Source organism: Zonotrichia leucophrys, chromosome 12, assembly GCF_028769735.1.
Source record: "Zonotrichia leucophrys gambelii isolate GWCS_2022_RI chromosome 12, RI_Zleu_2.0, whole genome shotgun sequence".
NCBI classification, from domain to species: Eukaryota; Metazoa; Chordata; class Aves; order Passeriformes; family Passerellidae; genus Zonotrichia; species Zonotrichia leucophrys.
In genome coordinates this window covers 3721702-3739418 of record NC_088182.1, presented here as the reverse complement: position 1 = coordinate 3739418, position 17717 = coordinate 3721702, and the positions used below count along the sequence as shown (strand labels likewise).

At 42.8% G+C, this 17717-nt stretch overlaps 1 protein-coding gene across 1 annotated transcript; it reads right to left on the bottom strand.

The window, feature by feature from the left end:
- Positions 1-9515: 9515 nt before the first annotated feature.
- On the bottom strand, positions 9516-16434 carry EIF4E3 (eukaryotic translation initiation factor 4E family member 3). The gene is given in 10 exon segments (XM_064724423.1): positions 9516-9562; positions 10055-10177; positions 10180-10209; positions 11235-11301; positions 12537-12597; positions 13545-13639; positions 15513-15542; positions 15545-15593; positions 16152-16267; positions 16384-16434. Coding segments are annotated over 10 exon segments (669 nt in total).
- Between the last annotated feature and the right edge of the window lie 1283 nt (positions 16435-17717).

Below are 17717 nucleotides of genomic sequence, written 5' to 3'. Positions count from 1 at the left end.
ATCAGCCTGGATCAATACCTTCAATCTCAATTGATAGCAGATATCAAATCTGAAATAGGACATTTCAGTGCTTTGGCAGTACTGTCAGAGGGTGTGCAGTGGTCACCACGTTTATTTAATCACTCATTTCACTTCCACCTGCTCCAGTTGGCATGGGGATGGGCTCTCCAAATGACTCCTGCCCATCCTTTCATCAGGAGTGTCTGTCTGGCCAGTGTCAGCAAGGGGGAGAGCTGGACACAGCTCACTGCCCCAGGGCATCTTCAGTGCAGAGAGACCCTGTGGCAGAGAGTAGGGAAACAAAGCTCAGGCCAATGCAGTAGGGCAAAGCAGGAAAATAAGGAAGGAAACTTGGATACTGAAGCAAGGAAGGTGTTCCTCAAGATGCTGCCTCTGCAGCAGCAATACCTAAGCAGGGCACCTGGAGCTGGGCTGCAGTGCAGCCACCAGAGCCTTGCTGTTGTCCCAGGTGGCATCTCCATCCATTGCTGCCCCTCGTGTCACACAGTCACCATTCAAGCAGTGACATTCTCTCGATACACGCTGGCAGAGCACTCAGCTTCACAGGAGGGATGGAGGAGAGGAGCAGGAGGTTGTGCCTGTCTTTGTTACAGGAGACTTAGCAATGCTTCCAAATATTTGAAGAAGAGCTGTGCCAGGAGCTCTTTCAGAGTTTCCTTCAAAGTTGCCAGTTCGAACAGGCTTTTGTAATTGAGAAGGATCATTTGCATTTATAATGATTTAAATACAAACCCATACACACTGGTATGGGTGAGGCAACAGGGACAGGGCTGGCTGGGGTGGAAATGGTCTGGGGCAGGGAAGAGTTTCCTTGCACTCCTGCTCTCCCATTCAAAAGCCTAGTGGGCTTTGATTTTGGTGTCCCTCAGGCATCCCTGCAACCATGGACTGCATGACACCTCCCTGCCATTGGCACCTAAGGGAGCCATGTCAGACCTGTCCTTTTGGTGGCCCTTCAACACCTGTCCTTTGCACAGCAGTATAAGCTCCTCCATGGAATAACCACAGCATGGAATGACCTCCATGGAATAACCCCTTGCCAGCTTCTGGATCAGTGCTTCCAGACAGCTCAACTGTGAAGTCAGAGGTCTCTTGCCTGCACCAATTTCTTCCCACAGGTGACTCCCAACCCCATGATTTGTCACCATGGTGCTGCCAACTCCTGCAGGCTGCACTGCAGGGAGCTGGCTCCTTAAAACTCCATGTCCTAGGGTCGGATGGCCAAGGTGATTGGCTTTCCCTTAAAATACATAGGAAAATAGGAGGCGTACCTGCTGCATCCTTCGAGTCATGGAGAAAAATCTGGGAAACTTGAATGCAAGAGCTCAGGATGTAACCAGCAAAAAACATGCTCTCTTGAAAATGGTTTACTATTGGGGTTGGCTGTTAATGTCGTTTCAATGTCCACATGTGGCAGATGCAGGAAAGCAGCTGAAAGATAATGGAGATAAAGCATTATCCCTAGGATCACAGTATGGCCAGAAGCCAAGGCATTCCCCTTTTTTTAATACACAATCCTTGTCATAAGATTGAATATCCATTTGGGGGCAGAATTCCCCTACTTTACTCTGCACACTCCCCTCTGAAAGCGTTGTAATGCTTTACTTATTGGCATCTTATTTTGATGAATAGGCTGCAATTGGTGCAAAAATCTCCTGAATGGCTTTAGGAGACTCAAGCATGTGATCGTTGGCCCATTTGTACTAAGTACCATCACTCAAAGTCTGTATTACTCACAGGATGCTTAAGCCAGAGTATTTTCCTAACAGGCACAGTCCTCTGAGGGGACAGCTAATCATGCTGGGGACTTCTTTGAAGTAGCATAAAGGCTAATTATTTCCCAAAGTCCCATTTAAAAAACACCCTTAAAAATTAAGTTTTTTTGCCTTTGGAGAAAAAAATCCCAACCCCAAGTACGGCAGTGCCAGGAGGAGTGGCTGCCTGCTGAGCTCATGGGAAGGAGACATGTCCTGTCTCTGCTCCTTGTCTGGACTGAAATACAGCTATTGAGGATAAAAATAGGGAAGAAAAAAGGGACCTCGGAGAAATGTGGGTCAAGTACGAGAGGCTGCTCTTTTTTATTTTTTTATTAATGTAATGGGCAGGGATAACACAGATCATGGTGCCTGGGAAAAGCAAACCTCAATCAGCAGTGGCAGCAGTGAAATCTCTGAGCTCAGGTGGATTTCTGCAACCTGTTACAGCCCTGAAGGAGCTTCTCTGCTGACAAGCTGGCCCCAATACCAGACTACTCCTTACCAAAGCTCTTTCCTCTCAGAATCACAGGAAAATGCAGGTCCCTGGGATGGTTTAACACATGAGCAAGGAACAAATCCCACTGCTGGTCCCAGTTACCAATCCCTCCTCATGCTGTGGGGCAGGAAATAGGAAACATCACCCCCAGCCCACTCTCCTGGATAGGCTTTGCCCTTTTCTTCAGAATTGCTTCTGACCTGGGCAGCACCATAGGGAAGCTGTGGAGATGCAGCCCACTCTTTCTGAGTGCAGAAATACATTTGATGAGCTGTGTTCACTTTCCAAGAGCCAGACCTGGACAAGGGCCTGAGCACCAAAAGAGCTCATTCCTAGGTGAGGAAAAAAGAGGGAAAGGCAAATATTCTATTTAGCTCATGAGAAGGGAGAAACCACTCACAGCATATAGAGCCTCCCTCCACTGTGTAGTATTTCTAATTACAATTAATTAGAAATTGTACCATGCTCCATGCCATGCTTTCAGCCCGGCTTTGAGCAAAAGGGTTGGCAAACATTTTTTCCAAGAGTGTTTCATTTATGGTGTCAGAGATATCACCTGACACCACCAGTGTTGCCTGGCCTTTCAGAAGGAGCATGCTGCTTTGCCCCACTATGGACATAAAGTGTTTTTCCTGTGTCCTGCCAGAAGTTCAGAGCCCTGGGAAGAGATCCCATCCCTAAGGAGAAGCACCAGGGCAGCACAGCCAGCCCCGCTCCAGCTGCAAACCTGCCCAGCCATGACAGCTTCTCCCTGTTCCTACAACTTGTTTTAAACTTCTTGTACGCTCAAAGAAAGGGAGAAACACACAAGTCCAGAAAAAAAGTCATACCATTACTATTTTTAGCATGCCATTGTGTTCAGAAACTCCCCAGAAATCAAAGACTTTCAGAATTTGCCAGCAACAGTTAAAGAAAATCTATTTCCTTACTGCTATTCATAATTTAACCACCCTCCCCTCTTATTTGCACTGTTTATACATGAATTCCTACAGCATTATGTGCTTTGTATAAGCAGGAAAAGTCCAGTCCAGACACGGCTCCATGACAGCTCCTCCTGACTAATAGCAGAATTATCCTTACATAAGTCCTTTCTCTTCCTTGGCATTTTTTTCTCCCTCCAGGAAGGTACTTCCCCGCGGGATGGAGCTGCTCAGCTCCATGCCTGATGTCGCAGTGCCATCTCATGGCAGCTCCAGTGCCAGCCATTCAAAGGAGATCCAATTGCTATCAGCTCTTTGCAGGTGCCTTCTTGTTGAGCTGTTGAGGCCTTAAATTTATAAACTCACAAAAAGAGAAAAAAAAACAAACAAAAAAACCACACAAAAAACCTGAAAATATTACATTACAGTTTTTGGTAATGACTTTAAAACTTTAAAAACTTAAGAGCCTTCCAAGGAAGAAAAACAATCAGCAGAGATAACTTCTTTTTTAAGAAGCAGGAAGGATGGAGATGAGGGCCATGGAGATGCTCACATCACTTTTGTAGTTAGCTTGACTCCAGAGGGAGAAACTTTACCCTGATTGCTTCTGAAAACATGGGGAGAGGCTGCCCTGTGCTCCCGTGGTCAGGCTGGGAGAAACTCCAGGAAAGTCTCCAGCTGACCCCCACCCCAGAGTCACAGCAAGAGCGTGAGGGATCTGAGACACAAAGCCAGAAGAGTGGCACTGCTGCTGCTGCTGCAGGGTGTAGATGTAGAGAGTGACTAACAAGCTGGCTGGGAAATACTGAACACAAAAAAACCAAAAAAGTCTCCCCAAAATTATTGCAAAGTGAAAAAAAAAGCCATGAAGCTTTCTATGATGCTATGACCGTGCTTGTGCCACAATGCAGGATCATCTCCCAGTTAACCTGGCAGGCCACCCTGTCCTTTCACAGACAAATATTATTTTGAAAGGCTGCTAATGCCAGCAATGCTAATGCATTTGGGTCAGGATTTTCCTACTCCAAACCCTCTATTTTGTGACCAAAGACATGCAGGAAAAATCTCTTCTATCTTTGATGGAATTTACAATATGATCCACTCCATGGCTGTGACAGCTCCAGCAGGGAGGCAGGGGTGCCAGGATGGGTGCTTCCCTGGTGGGAGGCCACAGAATATGATTACCCAGGGAGGCACATCATGGCACAGGATTACATGTACCATCCATCACTTGCTGACTGGGTTGTTTTCTCTTTGCACACTTGTATGGAAATGTAACTACAAAACATTCCTCTGAGCTGTTCACTTATGTGCAAATATAGCTTTAAATGACTTCTCTAGGAAAGAATCCTCACTATTTTATACAAATTGTCTTGCATGTTTATTACACAGAATCATGATCCAAAAAGAAGGGGATCCATCCCCTGCCTGTTCATAACTCTGTTACACATTATGAGCTGAACATACTCCAGGCCCCCTCACATGATGAATGATACCTCCTTCACTTCCAGCCTGCTCCCATGTGCTTGTTTATTTATGGAGCCTCAGTGCTGATGGATACACTCCCAGTTCCTCCATGAGACAGAGCACATCTCAGGCACTGCCCTTGCAATGGGCAGTTTGGAGAGGAAGCAGTAAAAGCTGAAACTGCTCCTGGCCTCACCACTGTGCAGGAACACCCCAGGACTGCTCCAGAACTGCTGCACTTCCCACTGACACTGTTCCCGACAGCTGGTAGTTCTCCCCCACATTTAAAGCCCTTTTTCCTGCCCCTTGACAAGGAGCAGAGCACCAGGCTGGACTCAAGAGCCATGCAGGTGCATGGATGCCCACCCTCCCACTGCAGGAATGCTGTGCCTGGGAGGTACCCACGGGATGTCTCCTGCTGGATTTAGCTTGGCTGGCTTGGCCAGCCCATTCCATTGTCTGCACAGCCTCGGGGAGAGGGGAAGGAAACAATGTACTGCCCAGCCAAGCAAAACACAGGGAGGCCAAAAGCTGCCACACGGCTTCTTGGAGATGACACACACTCCGAGGCAGGTCCACTTGTCTCCTGGCACGGGAGCATCCTGCAGAGCCCTGCACCAACACCCCGGCTCCCTGCCCCGGCTCCTGCACACACCACCTCCCTCCCAGGGATGAGGCTCTGTAACCTGGGTGGGAGGAAGCTGCTGGGGTGGGTGGTCCCCGTGCAGAGCACAGCCCCCATTCCCCTGCACCGTGGTACATACGGATTCAGAAATAATCCAGTGTTCATTACCTTGACAAATTAAGAAATTGAGAGCTGTCAAAGTGTAGCAAAGATTGGAGGTGGCTTCTATAGCAAACCGTGGAATCTCCCACTGTTTGTCTAATCTAATTTCCTCATCCTTGTCCTAAGAGAATCATTACAAGACAGGGAGAAGTAGAGAGATGAAGACAGGAACAATTTCCAACTGAAGGCACCTCCCCCTTCCATGTGTGTGCTCAGATGAGAGGGTTTATATAAGCTGTGTGGGATCAATAATTTCCCTCTGTCAGGTTTATGTTTTAAGACAACTCTTTGATTTCATCCCCTCTGGTTAATCTGCCATAGAAAGAATATAAAAATAAAAATATTCTTTTGTCTGGTGGCAAATACTCCTGTGTTCCAGCACTGGCATTAAGAAGGCAGTGCTAGAGAGAGCAACATGTGGTACATCTCAAGCCCCTTCAGCTGAGATAAAGCCCTAGAGGAACCAGCTGCTGTGACAGCAGAGGGTGAACAAGCTGTCCAACAACAGCAGCAAACCCAAATAAATTAATAGCCAACACTGTCTCTGCTGGGGAAGAAAAGGTTAAAACCATGCCAGCAACTGGTTGGGGACAGGCTTTTGAGGCAAAGCTGCAGTTCCTTGCTGCTAATTGTTATGTTTTCCAAAGATGTTATCAACTAAGTTGTGTTCAACAAACTGCTATTTAATTACTAGAGTAAAATCCTGTTAATTAGCCAGCCCCAGAAGACATCCCTTCATCCCTGTTAAGTGAAATTCCCAACTAATCCCTCCAGCATTTACTGTGTTGCAGCCCAGAGAAGAATTAGTGATGGCCACAAAGGTGAGGGGAGCATCAGAGCTGGGTCCCCACCTGCTGCCAGTGGCTGTCTTCAGCCCTGGGAAGGTGCAGACCAGCACAAGTGGAACATTCAGAACTAAAAAACTGTTAATTCCTCTTACCAATCCACAGCTCTCCTTCCCGGCTCCAGTTGCCCAGGTGGCTTCAATCACAGCCTGGCCAGCATCTCCTCTTCCCCTGTGCTTCCCTGGGCTGCATCCCCTTCCCTCTGTGCAGTCCATGCCTGTGCCCATGGGGAGGCTGGCAGAGCCCCTTCAGCCCCACACCACCCTCCACCCTGCAGCACCCGAGCTCTCCCCAGCAGGATGCAGTGAGCACTTGTACAAGCTCCTACAAACACTTCTAAACACAGCCAGAACTCTCCTCTTAGCTCTCATCTCACCTGGCTTCCCAGGTATATCAAGGATAGTTCCACAAAATTCACAAAACAGCCTGGATAAATGTGACAAGTGCTCCAGTTACAGAAAAAACTTCAGCCTTTCTGGATAGTGCCCGAGGGCACCATTCCAGTGTGGGAAGGATCAGCCAGGGCTTGTTCCCACCCCAAGAGGGAAGCAGGTTTCTTTCATTTCATTCTTTCATTTCATTCACTCTGGAAGTTAAATGTTTTCATTTTACATTGAAATGCCAGCAAAAATTAATTTTGATAGGAAGTTGTAGGCACTTCTCTGATATCCATTTAAACAATTTAGAAGATTTTGAAGTACTAGGGGGCTCATTTAATCAGGTTCAATAAAGCAAATCTCCAGGTGAAAATAATTAATATTTAAAAGAGTATAAAAATTAACTGTTCAACATGATTTGGTATAAATACATCCCTACAGATGTAGGGATGAAAGGACAGTTCAAAAATTCTACTAAGTCTTAAATCAATGGTTGCAAAATTCCAATATGCAATTTGTCATGTTCCTGTGAACTTGCCCTGCCCAGTTTGATCCAAGCCCAATCCTGGATTGTGGCATAAGAGACATTGAATTTCAGCTGAGAAGATATCCATCAACCCTTATTCTAAGCAATACTAACAACTACTATCAGAATTAAGGCATATGGAAAAAATAGAATCCCTGATTTTATAGACTAGGAACTTAGAAGAATGAAAAATTTACAACGATTTAAAATATGGACCTTGATAGTCAGGACCTATTAAATTTAGTCAGGACCTTATTAATTTTAAATATGGAACTGTAGCTACACTACTCTACAGCTAGAATGATGTCTCTAAGTCTTTACCCAGTGTTGAAGCAGAGAGGTTTTTAGTATTAAAGAGGCACACAAGGCAGCAAAATAAAAATATTTGCCTGCGGTTGGATGAATAAAGGAATACCTTAAACTGGAAAGTTCCAGTGACATCACCAGATCCCTTCTGCCACAGCTCCAGCTCTACTGGAATCAACATCCGTCCTGAAAACAAACCTGGGGAAGAAATAAGAGGCTGTGGCTTGTTTCCAAAAGTAAAAGGAAGCAGAGTGAGAGGTGCATGATTAATTCTCCATTAGTATTCCACTTACAGTTCCTCCAAAGATAGGGAAATATTTCAAGTGAGAAATCTTGCTCATCAAGCAGTTGAAAACATTTCTCCTCACTGTGTTCTAACTCTCACTTCTCTGAAGTCACCTTTCCCCTCCATCACACAGGCCTGGAGGCTGTCCAGGTACATCCCTGCAGGTATCCACTGGTACTTCACACTTCTTCACTGAAAAAAAATTAATCTAAGAACAAAACAGCTTTTAAGAAAGTAGGTTTTAATGTAAAATACACAGGTTTGAAAAAGCAGGACCAGTAACATTTCATCCCAGAAAGCAATTACAGAAGCAAGACGCTTGGATTTTAGAAAATGTGTTTAATTAATAATGCTCATTAACTACACAGTTTTAATCCATAAATACAAGTTAAAGTCGTAAATACAAGATAAAGTTGTAAAAAAAAAATCTCAAATGTGTGATACTTATTTTAAAATTTATTTCATTTTTATGGCTGCCTCTTAATATACTAAAGATGTGGAAATCAGTGCAACTTAAAGAGCTACCAGACAAAAACCTCTAAAGGATGAAGAAGGGCTCAGCAGAGGGTATGTTCATCTCTACCTTGCACCTTCTTGTTAAAGGAACCACATCAATCTTTGGTAGTGTATTAAAACACCTCAAATAGTTAATAGAGACAAACATTTAAAGGTTAACACTGTTTATATTCCTATTCAAGCTGCAACACAAATTTCTTTTCTGTATTTTTTGTTTATTTTAAAAAAAGACACTTAGGAAGTTTTGAGGGCTTGAAACTACAGACAATGGGATCTCTTCCTTTGCACTGAAGTCAGCAGCAATTCTGACACTGTCCTAGTAGGTGCAGACATGGGCCTGAAATATTTAAGGAAGTGGGAGGAATGGATCCAGTTTGTACAATTCATTAGAAATTATTCATGACACTTTTTCATGGCTGGACAGAAAGATACAATAAGAGAGCATACAATATAAAACCATAAATAGCCTATCACCCTTAAATAAGAGGTTTTGAGTTTGCAGGGTTTCCTACAGAGAAATTTCTGATTCTAACCTGGACAAGGGCTCTTCTGAAATCAATACAATCAAAAGACATTAACATCATCCTACACAGGGTTAGTCCCAATATAAATGTGTTCTCTTTAATTGCTCATTTAAGGTACCTTTTTCTATTTACATTTACAGTATGTGCTGTTGTCAGTGTAGGACCAGATTAGACTGAACATTAGAATAAATGCAGTGCAATTTCTTTCTCTCTTGGGACAAACCAGTGAATAAACTTTAACATGATAGGAATGTTTCAAAGTGAAAATTGAAAACACATTTCCCCAAGCCAGGGTTTCTGTATGCACAGCACATCTTGGAAAAGCAGCATAGCATCTCTGCATGTTTGCTTTTCACTAAGTACAGCACAGAAGAAGAAGCCAACAATCTTTAAGAAATGGGAACAAATATAATCAGGGTGAACAAACAAGTGGCCAAAATATTTTTTTAGAGAAACAACTAAGAACTAAAAACACCAAGTCAACAGAAGCAATGAATCATGTATTTATGGCCAAGGCAAGCGTTCAGGGTTTTTTCATTTTCATTAGCAATAGGTCAGTGTGAAATGTCAGAAACTCAAAAGGGCCAACCCCGTGTAGCACTCCTGCAGGGCTTCCACCATCCTCCTCCTTGTCCAGACCATCTCAAAACACCAAACAACAACACATGATCTTGGCATACAATGCACTCAATGCTTTCCACATCAGCCTTCAAAAGCATGATGCTCTCGGTGGGCTAGAGAAGAGAGGAGGAAAAAAAAAAGGAATAGAAGAACATGTAAACTCTGTCAAGGAGTTGAAAAGATTAAAAAAAGAGAAGATAAAAATGTATAAATCAGTCAAGGGAGAACACAATGTGCTAACAACTGTTTGATAATACATTTATAGGGAGCCTAAAATATAAGATCCCTTAAAATCCCGATTGCAAATGGTTCCTCTAAATTAATACTTAAATTGGATAGTATGTAGCCTTGAGAGTTATTAAGAGATTTGTTTAACATTTTGGGAATCCAGTACATTAAACACAAAACAGATTGTACAATGAAATTGAAAATATCTTTTGAATGATAGCTAACTTCTACATTGAAGGGACATAATTTTAATGCAATGTCAGCTGCTACATTCCTAAGTGATTAATGATGAATCAGGCAGGATATCTCCATAGAAATACCCTATCAGCATCTTGCTTTTCTAATGAAGGTAGAAATGAACAGTACAAAATACTTACAATTATAAAAGATGGCTTTAAAAGATGTGTGTGGAAGAAGTTTATGAATCTTTTGTAAAACTTTTGCTTCACTTGCTGAAGAGGAATTCATGTTCCAGACTTGCACAACATCTTCAAGGTCACAACATCTTCACTAACCCCTATTACTTCATCATCTGCAGAAGGGGAAGAACCATCAAGAAATACTTTAAAAGTGAGACATGTCTAATTTGCTACTTATGTATTATGAAACAGTGCCCAAAAGCTGGAAAAAAAATAAAGATGTGAAAAAAAGAGCAATCTCCAGTGAGGAAAATACCAATGCTCAAACCAGACAAAGTAGTTACCAGAAAGAAGTTATTGGAAATATTACCTCATGGTGGTTTTTATGAATTGCCATAGGATTATTCATCTCTGCTATTAGCACTCTTAGACTTGATTAGAATGGAATCACAAGACTCCCTCCAGTAAGGTCAGCAATATGAACTACTAGAGACAATTTACCCACAATGATGTCTACAAGCAGAAATGGGAGGATGAGGGTGAAACAACTAAAACCCCAGGAAAAGTACCTGGTTTTGGAGATCAGACACCAGCTTTTCCAGACTTTGCTCTCTTTTTCCTTTACATTTTGTCAAGGCAGCAACAGGAAAAAAAGAAAACAAAATTAATGAAATTAATAAAGCCCCAGTCAGACTGCTGCTGCCAGTGCTGGTAACTCAGTGCTACACTGAAGAAGCCCTTTCTGGTGGGAAGTTCTCAGGATGCAGCTTTGTGGAGAGCTCAATGGCCATGCCACAGCTGGGAGCAGTGGCTGCTCCAGCTGTGAACTCCATGGCACAGCTGCTCTGTGCATCCCAAGGAAAGGGTCACCAATAATGCACAAAGGTGGTGTCAGAAGCACAAGGCCAAGGGCAAGAACTAACTCTGGGGACAGCAGAATATAATATATTTGCTTAAACCGACCCCAAGACAACCTTATCAGTGTATAAAGGCTGTGAGAGACCATTTAAAAGGTTATTTCTGAAGTGCTCTGTAAACTTGAGAAAGGCCATTCTTTTTTGTGGAATAGTAGCCAGTGAAAGACAATACCTACCAGGAAATTCACTGTCACTGTAACAGCCACTTTTATCAGATATTCACGCTTAGAAGAGAAGCAAATATGGTGAAAAGAATGATGGAGAAATGTCTCAATCATTACTTGCTGCACAGCAATCTGTAAACTGCTCTCCAATAGTTGCTAGCAGTAGCTCTTTCTAAGCTGCAGCCTAAGGAGGCAGAAAAATATTACATTCACATTATTATTTCTTAAATTGAAAGTTAGGTTTTCTAGCTCAGTTTTGAGTGTCTTCTCTTTCTGAGGTTGTCTAGACAAAAAGGAGTATTTATTGTAAGTGCATGCTGTGTTATATAATTAAATGTTGGGTCTGTACAAGATGCTTCATCTTAGCCAAGGAGATGCTGTGCCCACGTCTGATGAAGAATGAAGAAAAAAAGAAAAAAGAGAAACAGGCATAAAGGTGTTATTAATGCTATTTACAAGGCACTGAAAGCTGGCTGAAGTTCACCTTCAAGCAAACCTTTCAGAAGTGACTGAGGCCACGTGGTGCATAGTTTGAGAGATCAAAAGTATCTTCATGTCAAAAAGGGGCTGTCATTCAGCCTCTGAAAAACAAGGCCTCTGGGGTCCCTAAACTCACTGCCCAGTAATTCAGACTCTCCAAACCACTTGTCACTTCTGACAATCTTCACACCTTGGATTATAGGAGGAAAAAGACAATTTCAATTTCAGTCTTTTGTGACCACTTGGGACTGCGGGGGAGGAAAGCTGCAACTCACAAGGAAAAAGCCCACAGGCAAAAATCAATTAACTTTTGGCTGAAATTTTGACTACCATCTTTCAGCATTTAATGCCTTCTGCAAGGCTGTCACATTTTTCTGACACTTCACTTTTTCTGTTTAAAGGCCTGATCCAGAGCACACTTACACACATAAACACCATGTGTGAAGAGGTCAAATCTCCTTTCTGTGGCAGTTCACAGAAGTTACTCACATGCATTTGATTAGAGAGGCAAAGAGAAACACAGTTATTTCATTAGAGCTCAAGGATATGCTCAAATAGACTTCATCTTTCACACTTTTAAATGAAAAAATATATAATTTAGCATAGATTATCAGGAAAAGGTCTTTCTATTTTTCTTTGTATGTCTATAAGCAAACAGTCTCGAGAACAAAGGTGATTATAAATTACCAAATTGAAACACTGTCGCTTTCATTATTATTTATAATACATTGCAAAATGTTATCTAAAGCAAGAGATACGTAATTATTGGAAAGTAAACTTCTGGTCTTTGACTTTAAAAGGTTATGAAAGTTAAAGTAGTGTTTGGTTGTTGTGTTGGGTGATGCAAGAAGTAAAAACCTTTACAACAGCTTTATCAAACAGAGTTTAAAGAAACTCCCTTACTAAACAAGGTCTGAGTAAAGAGTCAATGTAACATACCGTACTTTCTTTAGGGACCTTCATTTTCCATATAGCTCCCTTGGCATTGCTTTCTTCTTCCCTGTTATGGGAAATAGATCAGTGAAAATACACATTCAAATCCACATCTAGATAACCCTATGTTTGTGGTTTAATTTTCCCAGAAAACTCCCATCTGAAATGCAATTACTAACTCCAGGCAGCATGACTCTGACTTCTGACATCAGAGATAATTCTTTCATTGTTCATATGAAGTCTATCTCTCAACACCTAATCCTTTTCCTAAGTTTTGTGAGTTGGAAAACACTTGTATTTTCCCTGACTACAGACCATCTTTGAAGCGGCTGCACACTGCATGGGAACAAGCCACAAAACAATTTTACATTTTACTATGGTAACCTTTAATTTTGGAAAACCTCTGGCATATTTTCACAGAAGCAGCTTTTTACTCTTCCGTTTATTCCGTTTAATAAAAGAACATGAGCACACTTCATTTCACTTTTGTGACAGCTAGAAATTAATTGCCCTTATTAAAAAAAGAATGGAGCTGCTGCGGGTCAGGGCAGATGTAACCATTAAACTGCCTTGTAATGACAAAGGCACACTGCACTAATCTGTGAGCTTCTCAAGTTTATTTTGTCACAATGCTTTTTCTAAGACTTTAAATTAGGGCTTCTAGTTTCCTGTAAAGTCCAAATTAAAGGAATAACCTAAAAATTCATCTTTGGATTATCTATACCCAGTGTGATTCCTATAGATTCCTCAGGACCAATGGTCTCCCATCAATCCTGACAGATTGTACATTTACATCCAGAGGTGGACAGTGAAATTACAGTCTGTGTTTTTAATAAAGACTCTTTGGTACAAGTCACTTTTAAACTGAACAAGAACCTCGGGGTTTCTTTCATTGGTCTTTTGAGTTCAGGTGTTTGCAGCCAACAGAAACAAGACCCTCCTGTCCCAAACCTTTCCCTCCTTCAAGTGATTCCAGTGCCCATTCCCAGCAATGTCTGATGACAGCACATGTACCAAAGCGGGCGCCTTTCTCCCCGCATTAAATGGTAGCTACATCTCAGAGGCAAGTTTGTCACGGGAGGAATGTTGTTGTAGACACTCCAGAAATCCTTGAAAAGAAAAAATATTAGTTGCATTAACACAAGAGAGTGTTCCATGAAGATTTATTTCCTTGCTAATTTCCTCTGAACCAATTACACATCCTTCTCCCAGAGAACAGGCACCTTCTATGTTAGAATAAAATGCTCTGAAAGGAACTTCTTACAGAATCATTTCTTTTTTTTTTTTTTAGATGCCAATCCTGCATATGTGAAGGTGGAAAAAAGGGAAACAGTCCAAATGTAGATTATCCTTTTGAATCCAGAGGGAAAAAATCATCAAACTATATCAGAACAAACCAGTATATAAAATTTCCTTCGCATATTAAAAAGACATATTTATATCAAATATCCACCTTGCTTCACTTAAGCATCATTATGATTATCCTGAGTTACAAAAACAACACAATAATGCTGGTGAACTAAATGTCTAACCAGCAACCAACTAGTTTGTCTGAGTGAAAGGTTTCAACCAGATGCAAAGAACCTGAGATGCACATGTTGATACAGGAGTGGGGGAGAAATGCAAAGATTCAAGTTACCAGGAACCATTGGATTACTTCCCAATGTTCCTGCTGGTAAAAGCAGAAGCTGTCAGGGAGGTTTGGGGTGGATAAAAAGGCACCTAAAAGTAGTGAGCAACAGGGAGGGATGATTGAAAAGATTCCGATCTCTTTACTCTTTATCTAACAGTTGGGAATATAAAGGATTTTTAAAGACTTAAGTTGCATCAACACGTGGTGATGCTATATTAATCATTAGTGCAACTCATTAAGTATTATCTAGACATAATATGTAAGTATTATCTAATACATTAAGTAATATCTAATACTTAATCACTAGTACAACTTTAGAAACAAGGATTGCAACATTATGTGATAAAATTTTGTGGCCCTTGGCAACTCTGCCTAACAGTCATTACCTCTACCCAGCCACAAGAAGAAATTGAAGACTACTAGAAATATGAAAACTTGGTATGAAATACCCATTTCAATTATGATCTTACTCTTAAACGGTTGTGTACCCAAACCCTAAAGCTACTTGCAGAAGAAGGAGCAAAGAGTACACTGGTACATAGCTGTGGAAACATTTGAGAGCTCTTTTTGTTCTGAACTAGGGATGTGGTTTGGAAGGTTTTGTGTTTGGAAATCTCATGCAATGTATGAAGTTGTGCAGACCTTCATGAGAAAGCCTTATTTAAAACTTCAGTAGATTGCTACAGGTGTGCTTCTCAAAGAGAAAGGTCTGGTATTACCCTAAAACTTCAGAGATATAGTGAAATAGTCAGCTTAGCACTAAGGTGAGACAAATGCCATTTTGCTACACACTTCATGCTAAGTGTGGTATTAAAACAGAAATACAATTTTATTTGCAAGAGACACCCACTGCTAGGCAATGGCAGATGACACAGACACGCAGAATTTCTTACTGCTGCAAGTATTACACAGTTTAAGGGTCCATTAATTCAGTTTGCTAGAATATTTTTTTAGATACATACTCAAGGAAAGAAACCCCACCAAAAAAAAAGCCACATGCTGCAATTTTTAGTCTTTGTGCAATTAATTTCTGTATTAGAAAAAGGAGAAAAGGCTGGAAAGATATTTAAAGTACATCAAATATTCAATGTACTAGCGGAAACACAGGAAGGTTTAAGAATCCACATGCCCAATCCAACATTCCTCCTCCTTTCCCCATCCAGAAAGCCAAATGAAATGCAAACACTGACTCAGTAATACAAACACACAACACCAGGACCACTCACGTTTCACAGCTCAGGTAAGCAAAGCCACAGGTGTGACTCATCCTAGGAGGAAAAACGAAACTTGAGGTGTGAAGTTACATTAATAGCATGTGGCAGCTCCTGCAGCAGAGCCAGGTGCCTTACCTGCACTGTTTGTCCTGTATATATATATATATCTTCTTCAAATTTAATGCACATTCAGCCGCTGTTGTACCAGGAAGTGACCTTGAAGACAAAGCACTGATTAATTAAAGTATTTATTTTATCAAGGAGGTGGAGAAGGGAGATGGAGAAGGAATGTGAATTGCATGAGTGTGAAGTTGAAATGTTCACATGTCAAAGGGGAAGTCCAACTCCAAATTATCACGAACCATTTAAAGATAGGAGTTAGAGTTCTTTAGTACTTGCGAATAAATTAATATTTGCCAGGCAATTCATAAAACTAAACACAAGTATCAGGAGTTTTGGCCAAGCAGCACAGCGCTGCCCTCAGAGCTACCACACACCATCAAAGCTCTGCTATTCACAGGCGACCAGAAGGGGACCGCATGATCCCGCCCCGGAATTATTTTCAATTGCATTTAATACACTCTAGCCCCCGTTTTTAGCATTTTAAGGCGCTGCCGGTGCTTCACACTTTGAAAGGGAAACTCATCCGCACGCCTTGCGCTGCCGGGCCCTCAGAGCGGGCCGCTAGGTGGCGCGGGCGCACAGCCGGCGGGGCAGCGGGCACGGCGGGGCGCGGGCAAGATGGAGCGTGGGCACGGCGGGGCAGGCGGGCACGGGCACGGCGGGGCAGCGGGCACGGCCGCACCTTCCCTCAGCCCCGCACCGCCCTCACCAGCGGTCACACCCGCCCTGAGCTCCTCGCTGCCGCTGAAGGGTGGGACGCGCGCGGGCTGAGGGGAAGCACAAGTCCCACAGGTCGGCCTATGGCACCCAACGCACCCAGGGAACTTCCATGTCTCCAGGCAGTTCTTCCACACCGGCACTGATGCCTTCAAGCCACATTTACCATCAGCACGCCCTGTAAAGCCAAGACATCCTTGAGCATCCAGTGAGACATCTTTGGGCTGGTCTCACTGCCAGACAGCCTGGTACACCAGGCGTGGTTCAGCTTCTGTAGCTCACCCTCACACTGACCATCACCGGCTCCCACCTGGAGCTGCTTCTCTCCCTCAAGGGTCTTCAGCAGAAGCCATAAGAGGAGTGGTTGAAGTCACTTGGTCTGTTCAGCCTGGAGGAGGCTGAGGGGAGATCATTGAGGTCTACAAGTTCCTCGTGAGGGGAAGCAGAGGGGCAGGCACTGATCTCTATGGTGACTGCTGACAGGACCCAAGGGAACGGCTGGAGCTCAGCCAGGGGAGGTTTAGGCTGGATATCAGAAAAAGGTTCTTCCCCCAGAGGGTGGTGGGGCACTGACCAGGCTCCCCAGGGAATGGTCATGGTCCCATGGATGCCAGAGCTCCAGGAGCACTTGGACAATGTTCCCAAGCACAGGGTGTGCCCCTTGGGGATGGCCTTGTGCAGGGCCAGAAGTTGAACTCAATGATCCTCATGGGTCCCTTCCAACTCAGGATATTCTGTGATCCTTTAGGCACACAGCACCAGCTGCATCCCATCATCTGAAAGGTCTTTTCCAACCTAAATGGTTCTATTTATAATCTTTTCCATGATTCTTCAGTGTGTGAGACATGGGATGGTGCATCCCACACCCCCAGAAATCCCTGTGTTCCTGTCACTGCACTAACATCCTAACACCCACCTTACAATTCCCAGCACACAATCCCACAGGCACAATTTTGGGGGAATGAGGTCAAAATTGCTAAGGCACATTCAATTTCTTAGAACTAGAAACATTTTTCTTTCCCTTCAGAAGCTGAAGTAGGATTTCTAAAGAAAAATGAAGATCAAAGACAAAAGCAACCTCCCATTGTGTCTCAGAAGAGGAAACAAAAATGTGTAAAATTACTAAATCTGGAAACAGAAGCAAGAGAGCAGGTTTAAGGAAACAGAAGAAAACGCAGCTGTTGCTCGGGTACCGGCTGAATAAAGGATAAAAGCAAACCAGATCTCAGCATCCCTCCCTGATACATGTGATCAGCATGAAATATGTCCAGGGAAACACTGAAGTTACTCTCAGTTGTTACAGATATAATTGAAGCTCTGGGCAAACCCTAGATATTCATGTAGAGGAAGAAATTTAATATGCAAAACTCCTGAAACAGCATCACATCTTCAAAAGTCTAATAATAGCTCTAAGGTTTTTTCAAGGCTCCTATTAAAATAAGCTGCTTTAAAAATACATACAAAACCAGCAGAAAAATACCTCCCAAGTTTTTCAGTATA